Source organism: Tarenaya hassleriana, unplaced genomic scaffold (genome assembly GCF_000463585.1).
Source record: "Tarenaya hassleriana unplaced genomic scaffold, ASM46358v1 Cleome2, whole genome shotgun sequence".
NCBI classification, from domain to species: domain Eukaryota; kingdom Viridiplantae; phylum Streptophyta; class Magnoliopsida; order Brassicales; family Cleomaceae; genus Tarenaya; species Tarenaya hassleriana.
The window spans coordinates 2,970,447-2,990,818 of record NW_010965372.1 but is presented as its reverse complement, the minus strand read 5'-3'; the positions used below and the strand labels follow the sequence as shown (position 1 = coordinate 2,990,818).

Below are 20,372 nucleotides of genomic sequence, written 5' to 3'. Positions count from 1 at the left end.
CAAGCTTGGATATATATATATATATGTTGAAAAAATTACTACGAAGCGCCCAATGGACCCGTACCCAAGGCTCAAACATTTGTTGGGCCTATTGCTATTTGGTTGGCCCATCAAAGCCGAGGCGCTTTCTAAACGACACCGTATTGGTTTCCGAACCCACCCCAAAACACTTGAACGCGGACCGTAAATTAAAAAAGGGGATCTGATTCCATTTTTTTCCCGACCCTCCCTGCCATCGTTCTTCGCTTCCCTTCGCCAAACCCTAAATTCCGAGGCATATCGGAAATTTATAGGTTCTCGCTCTGAGGATTCTTCTGGTAATATGGTTTCTTGATTCTGTCTTCTTCATCTCTCGTTTTTTCTTAGTAACTTTTGTATCGTGGAAGAAACAAGACTGTTATATCTGGGAAATTGTTTGACTACTCCGACTCGATTTGGATGCTCTATGTTACGCGGATGCGGAGTAATTTTCATGATTGGTCCTCTTTTTCTCTCTCGAGATATCTGTAGAATCGACGATTCCTGCAGAGTTTTATGCTGGAATCTTCGCTTTTCGTCCTAATTTAGCTCAAAGGTGTTTGTGACGTGTATGTATATATGTTTGTATCAGTAGGCTGTAGTATTAATGGTCTTCTGGATTGATATCCTGTGTTAGGTTCTGTTGCCTCGGTCAATGTCGTAGGGGTTGCTATAATCTTGTTTTGTCTTTTGTTCCGTTCTATTTCAGGTTCGTTAGCTCAATGTCTTCTGTTTCTAGTCAGCCGCAGTTCCGTTACACACAACCTCCCTCCAAGGTTCTTCATTTAAGAAATTTGCCTTGGGAATGCACCGAAGAGGAATTGATTGAACTGGGGAAGCCCTTTGGTAAGGTTGTAAATACAAAGTGCAATGTTGGGGCCAACCGGAATCAGGCTTTCATTGAGTTTGTAAGTGGAATTTTCTAAAAGGAATAAGTTTTTTTTTGTTTCTATAAGAATAGGTTTTAATTGTGTCGCCCTTTGGTTATTTTAACATGCTTTCAGGCTGATTTAAATCAAGCAATAGCGATGATTTCCTACTATGCTTCTTCGTCAGAGCCTGCTCAAGTTCGAGGTAAAACCGTCTACCTCCAGTACTCCAACAGGCAAGAAATAGTGAATAACAAAACAACAGCAGATGTTGCTGGAAATGTTCTGTTGGTGACGGTTGAAGGTCAAGATGCTCGCATGGTCAGCATTGATGTCTTGCATCTGGTAAGTACATTACATGCCTTTTTGGTTTGTCTAGAAGAGGTAAACACACCACTGAAAAATGTTCCAATGAGATTCTGATAACTAGGTTGTAGTTTGTTCAGTGCTTCTGAAAGATTTCTTTTGACATGAATGTAAATGGATCAGCAGGGCCATGTCAAGGCAATATCTTCAGTGGCAGCCTAATGCGTTAGGAGAAAGAGCGCATGTGTGTTTGTTTCCTTTCTCCTTTCCCTAACACTGCCTCTTTCTTCCCTACTCTTCCTCACACTTCCCTTTTGTCAAACCCTTTAGGATCTCGTACATAGTCTCAATAGGTCTAGTTATTATGGTGTTTTGATCTAATGTGCAGCTGTATTTGCATTGCTATGGTGATGTAAAGCTAAGGCACAATATCTTCAGCTGTGCTCTAAGAATTCCATCTGGAGTTTCATCGATCTGCTAACCTATTCAGAAGGATTCTGAGTTTCTATAAGCATGTTGGTTCATTTGTAGGAAGACATCTGTTGTGCCTTCGTGAGGCTTTAAATTGGTTTTGTTCTTATCTTTTCATTATACTTGGTTGGTCTTAGACTCTCGTAATAGTTATGATGTTGTGGGAGCTCTGTACCTCATAGTTTTGTTATTATAGTCTTGCAATATTGCACTGAGGTGCTAATTATTATTTTTGGGGTTGTCCACAAAATTAAAGCTGGTCTGTAATGCAGGTATTCTCAGCTTTTGGATTTGTTCACAAGATTACTACATTTGAGAAGACTGCTGGATACCAGGTATGTCACTTAACCAGTGAATGCATCGTTCTATATCGACCTTTTCAGTACTTGTTCCCATCCCGTTTCTTGTCTACAATGTTTTTAGGCGTTGGTGCAATTCTCTGATGCGGAAACTGCTACTTCTGCAAAGAATGCCCTCGATGGAAGAAGCATTCCCAGGTGACAGTTGTATTAAATGTTTGACACTGTATTTGGTTCAACTGTGAAGGACTGCATAGTTGTAGATACGGTGACCACACCTTTAGACAGCTCCTATTGTTTTCTGTCATCTGATGCAAAGTTTTCTCATCGATAGAAATTAGAAATTAGGTTCATGCTGGGAGCTTGTCATGTTTTGAATTATATTTCAAACCAAGCAGGTTTTTCATGATGGGAACATTCTCCCATCTTGCTTATATCCAATGTGTGAGACATAGCTACGCTATTGACTGTGCTTTTTCTTTATATCAGGTATTTACTCCCTGAGCACATGGGGCCGTGCACTCTTAAGATCACTTATTCTGCTCATACAGATTTAACTGTCAAATTTCAGAGTCATCGGAGCAGGTACCTGGATTGCCTTTCCAACTAAAGTGTTCTTACATGTAACTTGTTGAAAAATGGTCTGGTTCAATTGGTAATTTCAATCATAAATTAATTCCAAATGTTCTGATTCTTTTGTGCAGGGACTACACTAACCCTTACCTTCCGGTTGCACCGTCGGCCATTGATAGTACCGGTCAGGTAAGAATTTGATATTGGTGTACTATTGGCAAAGTTCATTATGATTGCATTGTTGACTCGTTACTTATCGAATCTCTAACTGCTTTTATGCATTCATTTTCGCCTAGTGATTCATTGTGTTTTCAAACACTCGTGACTTAGTTTTGTTCTAATCTTTACTGAAGGACTTTTCCATCTCATAATACTCTAATGCATGTTTAAAAACATCACTTTTTCAATCCCTGCCAGGTGAGTGTGGGTGTGGATGGGAAGAAGCTAGAACCTGAAAGTAACGTTCTTCTAGCATCTATCGAGAACATGCAATATGCAGTAACTTTGGACGTTTTGCACATGGTACGTAATATTCACCATGGAAAGCTGCATTCATACGGATCCTTGGGTTATGAAATATTTGATAATCTTTGGTCTCCCTTTTCATTGATGAGTAGGTTTTCTCAGCTTTTGGACCTGTTCAAAAAATTGCCATGTTTGACAAGAACAGTGGTCTCCAAGCTCTAATTCAATACCCAGGTGTGCATCTTCATCCTCCTTCTTATTGTCTACAATTCTCGGTTTATATTCAAAGATAACTCAGGCCGGGTGGATTACATTAATACATTACTTGAAGAGAGTGCAGAATTATTGGTTGGTGAATGTGGTGCAGTTTATTGGTATTGAGATATGAACTGTTTTTGTTTGGACATTTGTTTTTGTTTTTCAGATGTCCAAACTGCAGTTGTGGCGAAGGAAGCTTTGGAGGGACACTGCATTTACGACGGTGGATTCTGCAAACTCCACATCACTTATTCTCGCCACACTGATCTCAGCATTAAGGTAATAATTATTAAATAAAACCATATTCCTTATCTATTCACAAGACTTGCCTCTCGCAAAAGACATTGGTAATACCATCGAGTTTCTTTTCTCTCTCTCTGTGGTTTTTTGCAGGTAAACAATGACAGAAGCAGAGACTACACGATCCCCAACCCGGCCATGCCCATGGTGTCCCAACAACCTGGAGTGATGGGTCAACAGCCCGGTATGCCTCCGAGCCCTCATCCCTACAACAGTGGTGGCGGCCAGTATCCAACGGGTCAGCACCCGCAAGCAGGATGGGCCCCACCAGCGGCTGGTCAGTCCATGCCAATGGCCATGGGAGGTCATCATCATCCTTACATGGGTACTGCATCCGGGTCCGGATCGATGATGCCACAACACTCGGGGCCTGGCCCTATGTATGGGCAAGGCGGCGGGCCAATGCCGTCCTATGGACCTGGCCCTGGCCAGATGCAATGAGACAATTGATTTCGTTGGTTGGATCCGTCATCTCTCTCGCTTGGGTTTTAGCCTTTTCTTGGTGGTGTCATTAGCTACTTCGGTTTTGGAGCTCTTTTTCCCCTTCCATATCCTGAGCTACTTATTAACTATTAAACTGAAAAGGAGCTTCGTGTCTTAAAATGCAAAAGAGGTCTTTGTTCACGTCCTATGTCGGTGGTCTGTTAATGTGCTTTTTGGTACAATCATTGTTGCACACTTCAAATTCAATTGAAGTGGTAGAATATATTATTCGGCCATTGAGTGAGGTGTGACTTTGAACTTTGAAGGTCCAAGCAAAAGCTAAATAAGGCCGACACTAATGCTGCAAAGCCCCTTAATCTATCTGCTTCAGTCATCAATGTCGAAACCGAGGTGGAAATCAAAGTGAATTCTGCTTCCGGCAGGAGGAAGGGGAACAAGCAGACTTTGGGTATTGGCGTACGAAGTAACGACAACAGATTCCCATCGACAAGAGGACAGACACCCCGACCTCACCCGGTGAGAATGGGGCTAATATTTTTCCCAACTCAAAAAAAAAAAAAAAAAGAAAGAAAGAAAGAAAGAAAAAGAAACAGCTCAAAAGACACACTACAGAATGGGAAGGAAATAAAAAGATTCATTTCCCCCCTTCCCTAAGAGTTCTCTATTGTTCCTGTAATTATACTAAACCCTCCTCAAACACCACAGAAGTTTATCGGCTCTTACCCTATCTTCTCTCTCTCTGTGTCATGTTCTCCTACTATTTTCCTTTTTAATACGTTCTTACCTACAAAACAAAACAACATACAAAAGTAACAAAAAAGAAGAAAACGAAATCCTAAAGGGGTACACCTTGTGACAAATGACGGTGTGATCTCAAAAAAGAACAAAAACAGAGAGAGAGAGAGAGAGAGGGTCCGTCTCGTCACTGTTTCTGGATACATCAAATTGCGAGATTCCTGCTTTGACTTCAAATTAGATTTTTTAATGTAATCATTAGTATTCAGAAAACTCCAAAATCGTTTTTTGGTTCTAGAAAACGGCATTACACATCATTATTTTTTTTAAATTGACAAAAAATGAAAGCAGAAAACAAAAGAAAATAATAAAAGAGAAAAGAAGAGGAACTCTATTTTATGGTGGTGGTGATTGAATGCCATGTCTGTTCCCCAAAGAGAGACGTCTCCCTCACCTTGGAAAGCCCTTCATCCATGGCATTCACCATATGATTATATATACTCACCCCGCTGGAGGAGAGTTCTGCCTGTTTCCCTTCTCCGTAATCTCTCAGACATTGCCGATCGGTTCTGTTCGGTCCTGAACCGCCAGTCTTTCTGAGACATCTGCCAATGACTTTAGATTACATTTGATCAGAGCCTCCACAAAGTAGCATGTTTCTTCCTTTGTGTTCCCTTCCGGGATGTCCACCACGAAGGACTCAATCACTAGAGTACCTGGTCTCCCGTCTATTGTCTCTGGGTGAAGCGAAATGATGGAAGAGTAGTTCTGGTTGGGCAAACGGGGAAAACATAAGTCTGACAGCATTAGCTATAGATTTTGCCTGATCACGAAAGACTAACTGGAATTCTAGTTCTCATCAATATCATCTCTTCTTTCAAAAGTTCATGCTTTTCTTGCAGCATCTCTTCCAAAAATCCTAAGTGTCTGCAGCCTTGATCTACAACTCACACAACATATAGACAAGATAACAGCCCAACTTTCTGGATAAGCGACATGCTAAAGCTGTAGAAATTTGCATCTTACAAGGACGAAACTTCAAACTAAAAGCCAACGGAAATGAGTGATGCCAATGTTTCACATACCAAAACGAAATAAAGAAAAGAGGGCTAAGATGTCTCGGGTACCTTGAGCCTGTGATCGCCACCGACAATCCTGATGCTGAGGATATGATCATTATCATCAAGCAATTCCAACCTCTCTGTGCTTTTAGTAGCCGGTAGCCCAGACTTCACATCAACTTCTCTTACAGTACCAATTTCAAGGTTTCCCTTCACCACACACCTACTGATAAACGGCTTGTATTTCTGGGGCTGATCGAATCTCCGGACAAGAGACCAAACCTGTCGAAGAAGAAAACCGAGCTTTCATGAAGTTCCAGGGAAAACCAGCAAGAGCCCACAGGAATATGGTTAGATCAACCCTAAGAATTCTCTTCTTCCCTATCCACATAAATTGAAATAAACTAAATACACTAATGCAGTGACCAAAATCGAATCAAGCAGTAAAAGAAGTCGGATAACCACCACTGGGACTCGCAAAACCTTCGAAACAAAAACATCGATCCTCCATATTATGAGAACCAACCGATATCCCTCGTTTCATCAATCATCTTGCTCGATTCGTGATTGTGAATATAAGAATAAGAGATGCAAGAATAGGAAAAGAGATCGACACTTTCCCGATGAAGACGAAATGGAATCGATTGACTATGAAATCGGATCTAAAATGGAGAAGAATCAAACGAAAACAGAGGACATACACAACAGCTGAGAGAGGAGAGCACGAGAGCTTACGAGATGAACAGGAGCTTTGATGTGCTTGACGAGCGTCGAGCTGCACTGGTTCTCCTTAGGCTCATGCCTGTGATGCCTCCTGATGTACTCGCTCTCCGGAATCGCCGCCGCAATGTTCATCGTCCCGATTGCGTTCATCTTCGTCTCCTACCTCACCACGCCGTTATCTCGGTATGGCGTGCCGGAAACGGCGAAAAAACCGTTGCAGAAGTGAGTGAAAAAGCACGGAAAAAGGACAGATCGAGTCACCGTGAGGTCCTGACAACCTTCCCGTCAGCTCGTCGGAGATCCGATATCCGATGTCCCGCCGGCGAGAACCTCCGGTGAAAAACGATAGGCCTTGGTCGCCGGCTCCGAGAGAGAGCGCGTGTGAGAAACAGCCCCAACAAACTACACCCCTCTCTCTATAACAGATTTTATATTAAAGTAGGAATTAAAAACAGTAAAAGTGACAAAAAAAATCCAAACGTTTTAACGCATTACTCTGTAGCTCAAGACGCATACAAATAAATAAAAATATCAAAATAATAGGGGGAGAGAGGGAGAGAGAGAGAGAGTGGGTATTGACCCCCGGAGTTGAAGAGTATTACGGGAGTGCCATTATTTGTCGGTTAGCGGGGCTTGCTATTGATATTGACGAATATACCCTCGTCAGCAAGTGAATCTGCCCACTTCACTTTCTTAAAACGAATAAACTTGAACATGACTTTGGAATATTCTGTGCTATGAGCTCCCTTTATTATTAGAGAGAGAGAGAGAGGAAGGAACGAGAAACGTGTGTCCGTCTTCTTTGACCTCTGATACCAAATAAGGCTAAACGTGAAGGCCCATCAAGATCATCATCCTTTTCATGTGAATCCCACATGCAACCTCGCATCCTTGTGAACACTTCTTACATCACCTGGGTCTGTCCTTTTGCAGAAAACCTGCCACCTCAGCCAGAGGCTTCATGGTCACACCTCCACCAGTATGCGTATAACTTCATCAGGAGTATATAAACCAAACAGATATAATTTTTTAAAACCAAAACCGAAATAATTAAAATCAACCGACTGTGAGATGGAGACAAGCGGAAACAGAGAAGACAATCACAAAGTAGAGAGAGGAGAAAGAAAACAACGTTTTTTGCTATGAGACAACCACAACCAAAAAAAAAAGCAATGAATAAACAAATCGGGAGAGAAGAGAAGGTCATTCTGGGGGCTTCATATACTCTCTTTGCGTCTAAAGCTTGTGCTAAAACTCTCACTCTGTTCACACACCACATTGACTTACCGATTATGGGCCCTATCCTCTCTTTCCCTTCGTGTTTTACTCACTAGTTTGCTTCGGTTCGGTTTCGGGTTTTGCTTCCGGTTCAGCTTTGGGGTTGGGTTTGAGTTCGGGTGATTCGGTTTTCTCATGACCGAATCTCACCACAATGCAAGTGATGTTATCTGAGCTGCCACGGGTGAAGGCAGTTTCGGTTAGCTTGCGGGCAGCAGCCTCGGGCTCTTCTGCGGTCTGAGCAAGCGACACCGCGTCCTGAACCCAATGGCAAAAGTGTAAATACCCATGTAGCAGACGATTCCGAGTCAGTGGCCAGAGTAGTTATAGTTAACGACGCAATCATAATTACCTCATTTGGAACCACATCCCATAATCCGTCGCTAGCAAGAACAAGGAACTCAAATTCATGGTTTATCTCAAGATCCTGCAATGAGTGCGTGACTAAGCCTCCACCCGAGGATTTGAGCATAGAAGATAAAAAAAAGAAGAAAAATACCATATAAATACATCAATTTGTTATTAACTCCCAAATTAATACATGAACTTTAAAATTTTTAAAAAGCTTACACGAACTTTTCTTAATTCCCAAATCATAAATTTTACAAAGATTACCCAAAGCCTACGACAGCGTTTTCTGTTCGATGTGTAGTTTTTTTGGGAGTTTTTGTAACTGGGATTCGGAAAAAAGTTCAATGTATATTTTTGAAAATTTTAAAGTTTCATGTACTAATATGGAAGTTGATAACAAAATCATGTATTTACATGAGATTTTCCAGAAGAAAAAAAAACAGATTGTGACGTAAGCTTTACTTCAGCATACGGTTACCAGAGGCACGAAAAAGTTACCTGAATCTCGGGTTCAGCAACGACGAATTGCTTCAGCATACGGTTACCAAAAGCACGGGACATGGCCAAGACACCACCTACCCTCCATGTTCCTGACAAGAAAATCCACAAATACACTCTTAAGCCCAATCATTGAAATTCTAAAGTTTTTTTTTCAAAATTCCTTAGGCTGAGAATGCAAAATATGCGAATAATTCAGACCAACTCTGTCTGAACTCAATGAAAGGAGATTTTTAAGTACAGTTTCATTTACCTGCCCACATGATAACACCTCCAGCGCTTTCAATTCTCTTCCGCTCATCGATTCGGTTTGGCTTGTGATCATCAGACAGAGGGATGGCTGCAGAAAAAGAAATATTCAAGGAAAAAAAAAGGAAGATGGTAATAAAAGGAAAACCCCAGCAACAAGTGTTTGTGTATCATAAAAAATTCATCCGTTTGCGATTAACTAAAACCTTGATGCCAGGAATTACATGAACTGGACTGGTCGAAAACACTGGAAGCTGATTTCTATTTTCTCAATGTTTAGCCAAAGCTTCTCAATCTACCTCACATAACATAACAACGCCTACCTTTCCCAGCTTTTGAAACGATTGTCCGTGAGTCTCCAACATTTGCAACATACAAATGGTTACCCACCAACACAGCAGTAGATGCTGTGGAACCATCATCTCTGTAAATATCCTTTTCTGATTCCAAGAATGCTGCATCAGTTTGCTTGTATGTTTCAGCTGCAAACTTAGCCAAGTTAGAAGGTAAATCCATTAATTGTATCTGGAGGAGTATACATCTCATACTTCTTGAAACAGTAATAAATTGTGCAGCCAAAAGGACATAGAGTGCGCACTTATTGCGAGCTTGGTATCTGTCATGAATTGCGGATGCTTCATAAGATTCTCAAAGAGGTTTTCCTTTAGGTACTCCGCGGCACGTGAACCTCCATGCCCTGTAACGATGACAGAAGCTCAAGAAACTGGAAGTGAGGAAAGTGATGCCCTGGTTTTGTAATTCCAGGAAATCCTGAACTCAGGCAGTTCATTTTGAAGCAAAAAAGGTATATATAGATATAGGTACCCAAAAATGTTGAGACAACGGAATCGGCTCTTGGAAAAAAAATGTTTTCGAGCATTCGAACAGAGTAACATTTCCATCATATATATAAGTAAATGAGCGAATATAGATAGTTCACTCGTGAACTGCAGATTTCGGTTCCCTAAAAAGTCCATGTTAGCTAAACCAGAAGTTGCAGTCAGCACATACAGATACAGAATCTCATAATTTAACTGATTACTTGACAGTGTAGGAGATTAGAGATCTTTTTTAAAGAACCGCAAATGAAGATAAACTGTATTTTAGTTCAGTAAACTATACGCTGAATTTAGTACAGCAATGAAATGCCATGTTGAAAAGCAACAAAAACCTTCCATAAATGAGTAGTCATTTTTGGATATAAAGTGAATATTAATATTTTTTGTTCATCTTTCTGGAAAGAACAGAAGGCAGATCATAGAATCTAACCATCAAAAATTCCAAACATGCAGACCGTTTGGCCTTCAATCATGGCAGCTTTGACATCATAGAAATCTTCCATTGTAGACCTTCTCCCTCTGAAACTTGAGTACCCACAGCTCAGCTTTCCATCTTCACTATCATTACATGAAAACTTTTGAGGATAAGCATGTCTAATAGAACTAAATATACTAAACTAAGTCTCAGATACCCAAAAAGTAATCTAGAAAGGAAATAGACATTTATCACATTTGTCCAGAGATGATGACTACAGAAATAAACGTTACAAAGTTTTCTGCAAGAAAATATCTAGCTTTGATGTTTTGATGTGGCACAGAGAATCTTCCAGGACGCAATCATTCGTATATAAACAAATAAACCGCATAAATACCGCAAAAAACTAGTGACAAATTAAGTAAGTTACATGCCATAGATATGGCTTTTCCTCCCCCTGTTTCACGCACAAATGCCATGAATAGTAGTCGATATTCAACTTCCATTAGACAAAAACTAAATACTTCCCGATCAGGAATCATAACAAGTCATTTTTCCGTAGCTATAAATTATGCCCTGGGGTTGTTATACTCAGCACAACAATAGCACGACCCATACCTAACACATAAGATACACTCACCTTTTCCACCCACCACAAATATATCCACCATCATCAACTTTCTCAGGCAACATATCAACAATGGATACCCGTTTCTCCCCCGCAGCCGAGTCGACCATCATCTTTGTGCTTGTTTTAAATCCACAACTCCACTTGTTGCTTACACCAAAGCCGACACTCAATGTCCTCTTAATGTTGCTAAACTGTTCTCTTCCTTGAGCCAAAACTCCTATATGACAAGCCTGAACAATGACACTCCTTAGGAAGCTATTGCATACCATCTAAGCAGGCGGGTCTCCCTTCAAATAAGTTTCTCGATAAAATGCCGGAACTGCAAACAGAAGAACTCATCTACCATTAGTGAACTACATAAATTATGTCCTGGAGAACATGAATCTCGAAATAGGACCTGATAAGGACTTTAACAAGCAAGCTGCAGTCATCCATACAAAGATTTGATTAGATTGGAGGGATATATACTTCACCAGCACAGAACACGATTCAAAGATCACATCCCAATCTTCTACATACAAGGTCCAGATATTACAAAATAACAACTGAAACAAGAGATCGTCCTGTCTACGAGAAGCAATTGACACAACAAAACCCTACCTATACAGATAAATTAAAGATTTATGCTGATATTAACCTCGATTTGTTGAACAAAACGGATCCTGTGTATCCACGATAAGATCAAACTAACGAAACATAAGCAATAAAGATAACTACGACAAAATCCTTCCGAAAAAAAGTGATTCGACTCTTACTTTCCAGACAAACGGATTCATCGGACCGAACAACGAGACGGATTAAAGAAGCGGGAAAGTAAGAACAAGAATCTCGAATGGATTCGAAGAAATAAGAAATAATCCAATCGAAATCAAGGATCTATCGCCGGAATCCAAGTACTACAGAGGCTCTGACAGAGAATCGAATCGGATTAGGATTTGGATTGGGATCCGGACGGAAATACGGCGATTCACAACCTACGAATCCGAATCTGAGACTGGAGTTTGTTAGGAAAATCGGCCTTTTCTCTGGAGTCTCTCTCTCTAGAAACAGAGAGAATCCTAAGAGAGAGCGAGAGAGAGAGTGGGTAGTGAGAGAGAAGAGGCGAGAGAAGAGAGAGGCACCGAACAGAAGCAGCAACGTGGCGCTCCTCATGCATCCATGTTTTTTCGTGCTCAGTGGCTTTTTTGAGGATTCTTTCAAATTCATTTGTTTCACACTTTTAACCTGGAATTTCAAATTCTACTCTATAATAATAATATTAATATAATAATAATAATAATACAATACTTAGTTTGATCATTTTGATTATTAATTGAATAAGTAAATCGAATCTAATAAGATATAATCGTAATCAAACGGAATCTGATATAAAATAAAATCGAACGGTTATTATTTCTAAAAAACTAATTTTGAATTAAAACGAAATAAAAAAATTGATAATTTCTTTAGATAAATGAGATTTAAAAAAAATCGAAATCGAATCGAATCGGACCAAAATTGAATTAAACCGACATGAAAAATCGAATGGTTATAGATTTTTTATAATCAAAATAACCGAGTTTAAATATAATCGAATTGAATCCGAATAAAAACTCAAAATGATCACCATTATTACACAAATAATAAGAATAATAATAATTCGATTGGATATAAAATTTAATAATTATTTATCTAAAATTAGAAAAAAAAAATTGAATCAAAATTGAAAAATAAAACTAATAAAAAATATAAAATTTTAAATAAATAAATATCGAATCTAAACCTAAAAATAAATTTGATATGAATGTCGAATATTTATATTTTTTAAAAAAAAATTACAATGACGGCGAATTTTTATCAATAAAAATTAAACCCGAACTGAAATATAATATCACGGGTTTTTTTACTTTAATCTAATAATCAAAACTACAATTTAACCCAGAAAATATCATAAAAGCTATCAAAATTAACTATTAAACTATAAATTCCAGACAAATTTATTACAGATTTATATGCAGGTTGTAACTATAAAAAATGCAATGATGTATGGAAGTTAATAATGAGGGTACGTCATCCTAATTGTAAAATTTGAATAACATGTACATATTTTGATCCGGAGGGAGGGAGTAATAATTAATAAATAATGGTAAATATATAAATTCATTTACAATATGTACATATTTTTATTTTTTATTTCACTGGACAAGATTATATATTTTCAGGATATTCTTAAAAAAATATTTTTACAAGATACAACCAATTTCAGACTTTGGGATACACCGCCATGTGTGTGTACTGGATTTAGATATTAAAACGATATGAATTGGTTAGAACTATTACAATGATTATCGCAATCTTCTTTTTAAACATTAAAAATTGATTTTGAACCCTACCCGAGAGTGAAGTTATATTAATTCATTTATCATTCAGCGCGTTGACTCAGAAACGAATAAAAATTAGTTCGAATGTACAAAATTTAAATATATCGATTTATAATTAAACTTCATTCAAAATCTATATATATATTATACATATGCGATAGAGGTGGATGTTTGGGTATTTGGTTCGGATTAGGTTTGATAATAGTTCGATTTGATTCTTTTCTTTTTACAAAAATATATATCAATCGATTATTATATTATATTTGGTCTATTTTGATTTCGATTTCAGTTTTTATTAAAAAAATTAGATGTCTTTTTAGAAAACTTTAGATTATCGGATTTTTTTAAAGTTAGGTTTTAAGAAATTCCATTTTCTAAAAAAAAATATTATTAAAAATTTTGAACAGTTTTGATTAAAAACATATCGTATTTCTCGATTTGGTATGGTTTGGTTTTGAAAAACCGTATCCAAACCCACATCGCTAATTTTATTTATTAGTCATAATTAAAAAAAAAACGGTTTCTTTTCACACTCTGACTGATGCTCCAAGTTGGTGTCTTTTTATTAGATAAGTTAAATTAGATTTAAGAGGGAAAAAACTGTTAAGAAAAGATTTTTTTTGTAGGGGAAAAGACATGAAAGAGCAAATTTCCTCGAAACTCCGTCCGATCTGTCAGTCTCTTCCTCCATCATTGCTCTCTCGTTTCTTCGTCTGGTAAGTCTTTCCTTTTTTTTTTGTTATGGGTTTTGTAATTTCATTTACAATTTTTATTGGTTGACCAAATTTTCTTTGCTTTTTGTTTACTCCTCTTTTTCTTCGGAGTTGCTTGGAATTCTCGTGTTTCCCGTCCTCCCTCCTCCGCTCTTTTCTAGAAAGCGAAGATTTGATCTTTCTTTTTGAGGGGTTCAGTCCGAGTTTCTGGGTTTCACGGCTCGTTCAGTGACTCAGTTCCCCGATCTCTCGGAGACTGCCGTTCCTCCGTTTTCCGGTGGATTTCTACTCGGAGAAGTTTCGGTTAAACGACAACAGGAACAAAAACAGGTTTTTTTTTTTGGGTTAAGATGCTCTACCTGTTCCTCGGTCGAATTTCGAAGCAAAAGTTTTGAGCTTTGAGATGAAGTTCATGCTAAATTGAAGGTTTTTTTTTGCTTAGACATTACGATTGGGAATTTCTGAAATCAGGGATTTTTTTTTAAAGTGAACAAATTTGCTTGTAGTATCTGTAGTTCACTTCATCAAATGCCATGAGAGGGTTTGCCTGTCTCTGCATCAATGGAGGACAAGTTCGTGAGGTCAGTACTAAAAAAATCACTTTTTTTTTTTTGAAGTTCATTGTTACCTTCGATCGACCAAACCCAGTTTCCAAAAACTGTTTTCCAGTTCTGTCTCTTAGTTTCTAGCGATCAAATCCTTCCTTTTATGGATCAGATTCCAGGACTGGAGATCTGAGAAGGCTTCAGACATGGAGCATTCAGGGATGAAAGAAATGGGCCTCGGAAGATTCAGTAGAGCCATGAGCTCCATTTCAGACAAGCTTCGGAGGAGAGTTGAATCCGGTTCTGCAAGAATCAAAGTGTTTAAGAGATCATTCAACAACTCTGTTTCAAAGGGTTTAGTCCCCAGGAACAAAGTACTTGACCCACAAGGAGCATTCTTGCAGAGATGGAACAAGATCTTCGTATTGGCTTGTATCGTCGCCGTATCCCTCGACCCTCTGTTCTTCTACGTCCCCGTGATCGATGACACGAAGAAATGTCTCGGCCTGGACAAGAAGATGGAGATCACTGCCAGTGTCTTACGTTCGTTCACCGATATCTTTTACGTCATCCACATTATCTTCCAGTTCCGAACTGGTTTCATTGCCCCTCCTTCTCGGGTTTTTGGAAGAGGCGTTCTCGTCGAGGAAGCTAAGGAGATCGCCAAACGCTACTTATCGTCGCGTTTCATTGTGGATGTTCTCGCCGTTCTTCCACTTCCTCAGGTATTGTTTCCAGAGTTCATTCAAAAGGATCAGCTTTTGTTTCCGCTGACAGAGCCTATGTTGTGTGTGAGCGTTTCAGGTGGTGATACTGATAATCATTCCGAGAATGAGAGGCTCGGCATCGTTGAACACAAAGAATCTGTTGAAATTCATCGTGTTCTTCCAATATATACCGAGATTCGTAAGGATATATCCGCTGTATAAGGAGGTGACGAGGACGTCCGGAATACTCACAAAGACAGCTTGGGCGGGAGCAGCTTTCAATCTCTTCCTTTACATGCTCGCAAGCCATGTGAGGAGGGAGTTCTATATATACGATGTCTCTCACATTCATCGTCGGCCGAGATGGTTAACCGGAAAAAAAAATCTTTGTTTTTTCCAGGTGTTTGGTGCTTTCTGGTACTTGTTCTCGATAGAACGAGAAACAGTGTGTTGGAAAAGAGCGTGTAAGAGGAACCCGATCATCTGTGATCCGAGGTTGTTGTATTGTGACCATGGCACCAGAGGAGGTAACACCTTTCTGAACGTGTCTTGTCCGATTCAGACACCGAACACGACCCTCTTCGATTTCGGGATTTTCCTCGATGCCCTTAATTCCGGCGTCGTCGAGTCCCGGGATTTTCCTCAGAAGTTCTTTTACTGTTTCTGGTGGGGGCTTCAGAACCTCAGGTAGTATCATAACTTTCACTGGAAATACCGTTCGTTTGGGAAGAAGCGAAAAGAAGGGTAACTCTTGTTCTTGTTTCGACTTGGCAGTTCGCTTGGGCAAAACCTCAAAACGAGTACTTATATCTGGGAAATATGTTTCGCCGTCTTCATCTCCATCTCCGGACTTGTCTTGTTCTCGTTTCTCATCGGTAACATGCAGGTTTGGTTTCTGTCTCCTTCATTCTTTTGGTAATGAGCAAGCTGTGAATTCGTTATGGCTTGTTTTTTGATGAAACCCTAAATCTCTCAGACGTATCTGCAATCGACGACGACGAGGTTGGAGGAGATGAGAGTGAAGAGACGAGACGCTGAGCAGTGGATGTCTCACCGCCTGCTTCCCGATAACTTGAGGAAGAGAATCCGACGCTATGAGCAATACAGATGGCAAGAGACCCGAGGCGTCGATGAAGAAACCCTCCTCTGTAATCTTCCCAAGGATCTTAGACGGGACATCAAACGCCATCTCTGTCTCGGCCTCCTCATGCGGGTCGGTAACTTTCTCTCCTCTTATAACCGAAACTGACACCCGGTTATGAAAAAAACTTGAACTTGTTTAGGTCCCAATGTTTGAGAAAATGGACGAACAGCTCCTGGACGCGATGTGTGATCGTCTGAAACCCAGGTTATATACCGAGGAAAGCTACATCGTGAGGGAGGGAGATCCAGTCGACGAGATGCTGTTCGTTATGCGTGGAAAGCTCCTAACGATGACAACCAATGGTGGAAGAACAGGTTTCTTCAACTCCGAGTATCTCAAAGCTGGCGATTTCTGCGGGGAGGAGCTCCTTACCTGGGCACTGGATCCACACTCCTCCTCTAACCTCCCAATCTCGACCCGAACAGTACGAGCCCTCACTGAAGTCGAAGCTTTCGCCCTTAAAGCCGACGACTTGAAATCCGTCGCTTCTCAATTCAGACGCCTTCACAGCAAACAGCTTAGGCACACTTTCAGGTTCTACTCGCAGCAATGGAGGACATGGGCCGCTTGTTTCATACAAGCCGCCTGGCAAAGGTACTCTAAGAAGAAACTTGAGGAGTCGTTGAGAGAAGAAGAGAACCGGTTACAGGATGCTCTGGCAAAAGAAGCTGGCAGCGGGACTTCTCCGAGCCTTGGGGCCACGATATATGCCTCCCGATTCGCTGCCAACATCCTACGTACAATACGGAGGAGCGGAACTATGCGGAAAGCGAGGATTCCCGAGCGAATGCCGCCGATATTGCTCCAGAAACCGGCTGAGCCAGATTTCAATGCTGCTGATTAGTTCAAGAAAGAATAGCTTCTGTAATGTATATTGATAAAACATGATGTATATGAGTGAAATCTTTATTTATATAGTTTCTATTTATCAATCAGAAAGTCAAGCAGTCAAGGAAGCGAGTCTTCTACTAAGACATATCCATCATTAGGCAAATACCAAAAACACAGTGTACAGGAGAGATACAAGGTTCGCTTTCCTGTCTGAATATGGCAGCAATCTGTTATTCCTAAGTTACAGAGCCGAGAGGGTAAAGAGGTCGAGAAACCCGGATGTGAGAAAGCTACCTCAGGACGCCCGAAGTGAGGCGACCTCTCTACACAGAAAAGCGGGCAAAGCGAAAGATGCTGTGTGCATCTGTTAAAAACAGACAGACAAGACATAAACTTTCATCGCAACATTTGCAAGTATATCTGAATAAAGATCGGTATTTATTTTTCAAAGTACCTCTGAGTTATAGAATTTCAGTTCTCGTTTATGGTTCATGGCTCCGTCAAGTTTTTCTATGGGGTTGATGGGGTTCTTGAAATCAACAGAGGGTCCCTCGGAAGATGAAACCAATCACACCACTGCAAAAGCCCATATAATGTAGAAAACAATGCACCATCAAGATTCAGGATTCCTGAATCATAGATGACGAGAAGAAAACTAGGGTGTGTGCATTCGGTTCATTACCTTGGATACGTGGGAACACTGGTCCATGCGTAATGGACGGTCTTGAATGTTTGACGGCAAATGGAGATCATATCTTCGATAAGATGGGTATGGAGCCACATACTTTCTGCCATGTTGCAGAGAACACCACCCGGCTTCAATGCTCTGGCTATCGTGTCAAAGAATGGCTTCTCAACGAGTTCTCGAGCAGGACCTACGCCAGAAAGAGCCATGGTAGGATTTTAGATTTTTCGGGTTAACATCAGTTGTTACAGAATCTGAGTAAAAATGAGATCTTTACAACTAGTGTTAGATAGCAGAACATTACCCACGGGATCTGAAGTATCAACGATGATCGCATCGTACTTCCCTTCAGGAGATTTTCGAAGGAACTCAGCAGCTGCCAGAAAGAAATCAGAAATCAACTATGAATATATTGTATACTTATCACTGTTTCAAGGGTTCAGACAAGATTAAACTATGAAATAAGTAAATGAATATTGATTACCATCACCGACATGAAGCTGAACACGAGGATCCTCGAATCCAATGGCTAATTCAGGGAAGTACTTCTTAGACACCTACAAGGCCGAAAGAATCTCAGTTTTGCAACTAAAAGCCCACCTTGAAATTGCACGTAAGGAAAGGGGCCAATCACTTACATCTATAACCATCTTATCTATCTCACAAATGTCAATAACCTCAACAGAGCTATGGCGAGAAATTTCCGTGAGAACGCCACCATCACCACCACCAACGACCAAAACCTTCAAACATCGGTTTCAAATTTCAATGAAATCCACCATCATGAAAACAAGAAGAACGGTATGATTTGGAATCCCAATGCAATTATGCAACTGAACCTATATTCTAACAAAAGCTTTGACAATGTACCTGAGAAAAGATCCACCTGATACAATCAATGAGCAAAACAGAACTACAACACCACAGGGACCGGAACATTATAATGCAAAACATTAGTATCCTTCATAAGTTGTTGCACATGCGATGTAATTCATATAGTTGAAAGAGATAAAATTAAGATCATTTCCTAATGGTGAAACTTACATTTTTAGGGGAAGGAATGGAGCAAAGAGGAAGGTGAGTGATCATCTCTTGATATGCACATTCATCTTTCTCAGTCAACTGTACAATGCCATCTAGAACAAGCACCTTCCCGTACGTGGATGACTGCAGAAACGAGAAAGAGAAAGGGTTATCACGAAGAAGGCGACACAACAAGATACTTGACTCAGCATATAGTTTTCACATTCAAACAGAGGGAACAGCCACAAGTTTTAGACCTCAAAGACTAGGACTTCCTGGAACTCCGACTTGGCTTTGAACAGAACTCTCTCAACTTTTAGCGAGTGTGCTTCTCCTGCAATCAACAATGGAAAGAACATGAGCTGAATGAACAAGCAGATCAATCAAGCATAACCCAGAAAATCTTAAAAATAGAAACTTTATACAGAAAGCCAACAAGACAATCTAACAAAAAGACCAATCTTAAGATAACAAGGAGCAACGAGGTCGAGCATATGAACATTTAACCTACCCGGCCACATAGGGTTATTGAAATAGACAGCTTTGCCTGCTTTACCTGCATCAAACAAGATATAAAAAAAATAAGAAAAGGAACCGGGTAAAATTGAAAAGAATGGAGTAATCTGATACGACCAGGGCGAGGGTGAGGTTCCGAGAACCATCCTGAAACAACAGTAGAATGGCACTTGGCATCTTGCTCAGGTAAGCATGCATTGGCCTTCAGGCAACAAGAAGGCAGAGCCTCGTCCAAACCGTTCCCGTTACTCGCCTTCCCATCCATAATCTTCGGGCATTCCAAACCTTTTACGGCGTCTCCCTCCATGGACGATCCTTTTCTTACCCGGCTCCAGCCTCTATATACTGCACAATCAAAGCCTCAGAGCCAGAAACTTCAACTCACATAAACAGCACTACATTGTCTGAAGCTGAGCAAATGAAAAAGCACCAGAATTCAACACCCACTGAGAGTCTGAGCAATAAACAAAAGTACCAGAAGTCAACACCAACTGATGTTGTCCGGATTCAGAGAAACTACAAAACTAACAAGTTTATGTGGAGGATGCGCCAAACCTACAGGAAAATGCACAACGGCTGCAAATTCTCTATCTACGAACTTTCTTGTCGTTAATTGAAGAACCTTCAGAAATTGGAAAGTATACTCCTCAACACATTGCAGACAATGGAAAGAATATGTTAATATTCAAATTCAAAGGAAATATAACTTTTCTTTTTCACTGCACTTCCCAGGTCGCCATTTTTATTAGGGAAAGTATTAAAAAAAAGCTTCCAGAAGAATGATTACTTTCCATGCAACGCCATGCCAGATTACCAGGAAAAGATTTAAAAAAATAAAATAAAAGCAGAGAGGTTTTCAAGTACTGGTTGAACCTGGACACACGAGTAAATAATTTCGCACTTGTTGAACCTGAAACAGTTCCTTCTTACTCTGAAATTTTATCGGGAGGCAAAAAGAAAAGTAAACAAGGTTTTCAAGTACGGTATACATGAATCGCACCTTCGAAGCGACGGAGAAAAATCAAACCGAAAAGAGACCTCCACGAATCACATTCCACATCGGGA

General features: G+C 40.0%; 5 protein-coding genes across 15 annotated transcripts; 2 read left to right on the top strand and 3 right to left on the bottom strand.

Moving 5' to 3' along the window:
* The first annotated feature begins 188 nt into the window (after positions 1 to 188).
* On the top strand, positions 189 to 4,301 carry LOC104811931 (polypyrimidine tract-binding protein homolog 2). 3 transcript variants are annotated; one of them, XM_010538815.1, is made up of 11 exons: positions 189 to 317; positions 728 to 926; positions 1,023 to 1,232; positions 1,937 to 1,999; positions 2,088 to 2,161; positions 2,453 to 2,548; positions 2,668 to 2,725; positions 2,954 to 3,058; positions 3,154 to 3,235; positions 3,426 to 3,538; positions 3,653 to 4,301. In XM_010538815.1, exons 2-11 carry the CDS (start codon positions 741 to 743, stop codon positions 3,998 to 4,000), a joined length of 1,335 nt encoding a protein of 444 aa, XP_010537117.1. In that variant the 5' UTR covers positions 189 to 317; positions 728 to 740; the 3' UTR covers positions 4,001 to 4,301. The 3 variants fall into 3 exon arrangements, with proteins under 3 accessions (XP_010537117.1, XP_010537119.1, XP_010537118.1); XM_010538817.1 differs by lacking the exons at positions 189 to 317; positions 728 to 926 and adding an exon at positions 1,380 to 1,437 and having other exon boundaries at positions 1,104 to 1,232; XM_010538816.1 differs by lacking the exons at positions 189 to 317; positions 728 to 926 and adding an exon at positions 1,377 to 1,437 and having other exon boundaries at positions 1,104 to 1,232.
* A 708-nt stretch (positions 4,302 to 5,009) lies between these two features.
* LOC104811930 (abscisic acid receptor PYL8-like) lies at positions 5,010 to 7,012 on the bottom strand. 3 transcript variants are annotated; one of them, XM_010538812.1, is made up of 5 exons: positions 6,784 to 7,012; positions 6,535 to 6,681; positions 5,866 to 6,081; positions 5,455 to 5,506; positions 5,010 to 5,353 (listed from the first exon to the last, which is right to left on the bottom strand). In XM_010538812.1, exons 2-5 carry the CDS (start codon positions 6,670 to 6,672, stop codon positions 5,130 to 5,132), a joined length of 630 nt encoding a protein of 209 aa, XP_010537114.1. In that variant the 5' UTR covers positions 6,673 to 6,681; positions 6,784 to 7,012; the 3' UTR covers positions 5,010 to 5,129. The 3 variants fall into 3 exon arrangements, with proteins under 3 accessions (XP_010537114.1, XP_010537116.1, XP_010537115.1); XM_010538814.1 differs by having other exon boundaries at positions 5,244 to 5,343; positions 6,535 to 7,007; XM_010538813.1 differs by having other exon boundaries at positions 5,244 to 5,506; positions 6,535 to 7,001.
* A 532-nt stretch (positions 7,013 to 7,544) lies between these two features.
* On the bottom strand, positions 7,545 to 11,931 carry LOC104811929 (probable protein phosphatase 2C 76). Of its 2 annotated transcripts, XM_010538810.2 has the most exons (10): positions 11,539 to 11,931; positions 11,181 to 11,204; positions 10,793 to 11,102; positions 10,168 to 10,295; positions 9,497 to 9,595; positions 9,222 to 9,380; positions 8,903 to 8,989; positions 8,650 to 8,741; positions 8,153 to 8,227; positions 7,545 to 8,058 (listed from the first exon to the last, which is right to left on the bottom strand). In XM_010538810.2, exons 3-10 carry the CDS (start codon positions 11,050 to 11,052, stop codon positions 7,846 to 7,848), a joined length of 1,113 nt encoding a protein of 370 aa, XP_010537112.1. In that variant the 5' UTR covers positions 11,053 to 11,102; positions 11,181 to 11,204; positions 11,539 to 11,931; the 3' UTR covers positions 7,545 to 7,845. The 2 variants fall into 2 exon arrangements, with proteins under 2 accessions (XP_010537112.1, XP_010537111.1); XM_010538809.2 differs by lacking the exon at positions 11,181 to 11,204 and having other exon boundaries at positions 11,539 to 11,929.
* Positions 11,932 to 13,757: 1,826 nt separating this feature from the next.
* LOC104811926 (cyclic nucleotide-gated ion channel 1-like) lies at positions 13,758 to 17,184 on the top strand. 6 transcript variants are annotated; one of them, XM_019202439.1, is made up of 8 exons: positions 13,758 to 13,859; positions 13,968 to 14,282; positions 14,363 to 14,437; positions 14,574 to 15,126; positions 15,206 to 15,795; positions 15,883 to 15,994; positions 16,085 to 16,321; positions 16,392 to 17,184. In XM_019202439.1, the coding sequence occupies exons 3-8, from the start codon at positions 14,418 to 14,420 to the stop codon at positions 17,094 to 17,096; spliced, it is 2,217 nt and encodes a 738-aa protein (XP_019057984.1). In that variant the 5' UTR covers positions 13,758 to 13,859; positions 13,968 to 14,282; positions 14,363 to 14,417; the 3' UTR covers positions 17,097 to 17,184. The 6 variants fall into 6 exon arrangements, with proteins under 6 accessions (XP_019057984.1, XP_019057987.1, XP_019057986.1 ...); XM_019202441.1 differs by having other exon boundaries at positions 13,772 to 13,859; positions 14,018 to 14,282; XM_010538802.1 differs by lacking the exon at positions 13,758 to 13,859 and having other exon boundaries at positions 13,886 to 14,282; positions 15,206 to 15,418; positions 15,509 to 15,795.
* LOC104811928 (spermine synthase-like) lies at positions 17,147 to 20,301 on the bottom strand. The gene is given in 12 exon segments (XM_019202444.1): positions 17,147 to 17,447; positions 17,538 to 17,643; positions 17,645 to 17,659; positions 17,766 to 17,958; positions 18,073 to 18,144; positions 18,253 to 18,325; positions 18,407 to 18,511; positions 18,813 to 18,935; positions 19,049 to 19,125; positions 19,303 to 19,347; positions 19,425 to 19,652; positions 20,181 to 20,301. Coding segments are annotated over 12 exon segments (1,224 nt in total). The 5' UTR covers positions 20,299 to 20,301; the 3' UTR covers positions 17,147 to 17,378.
* Positions 20,302 to 20,372: the final 71 nt, after the last annotated feature.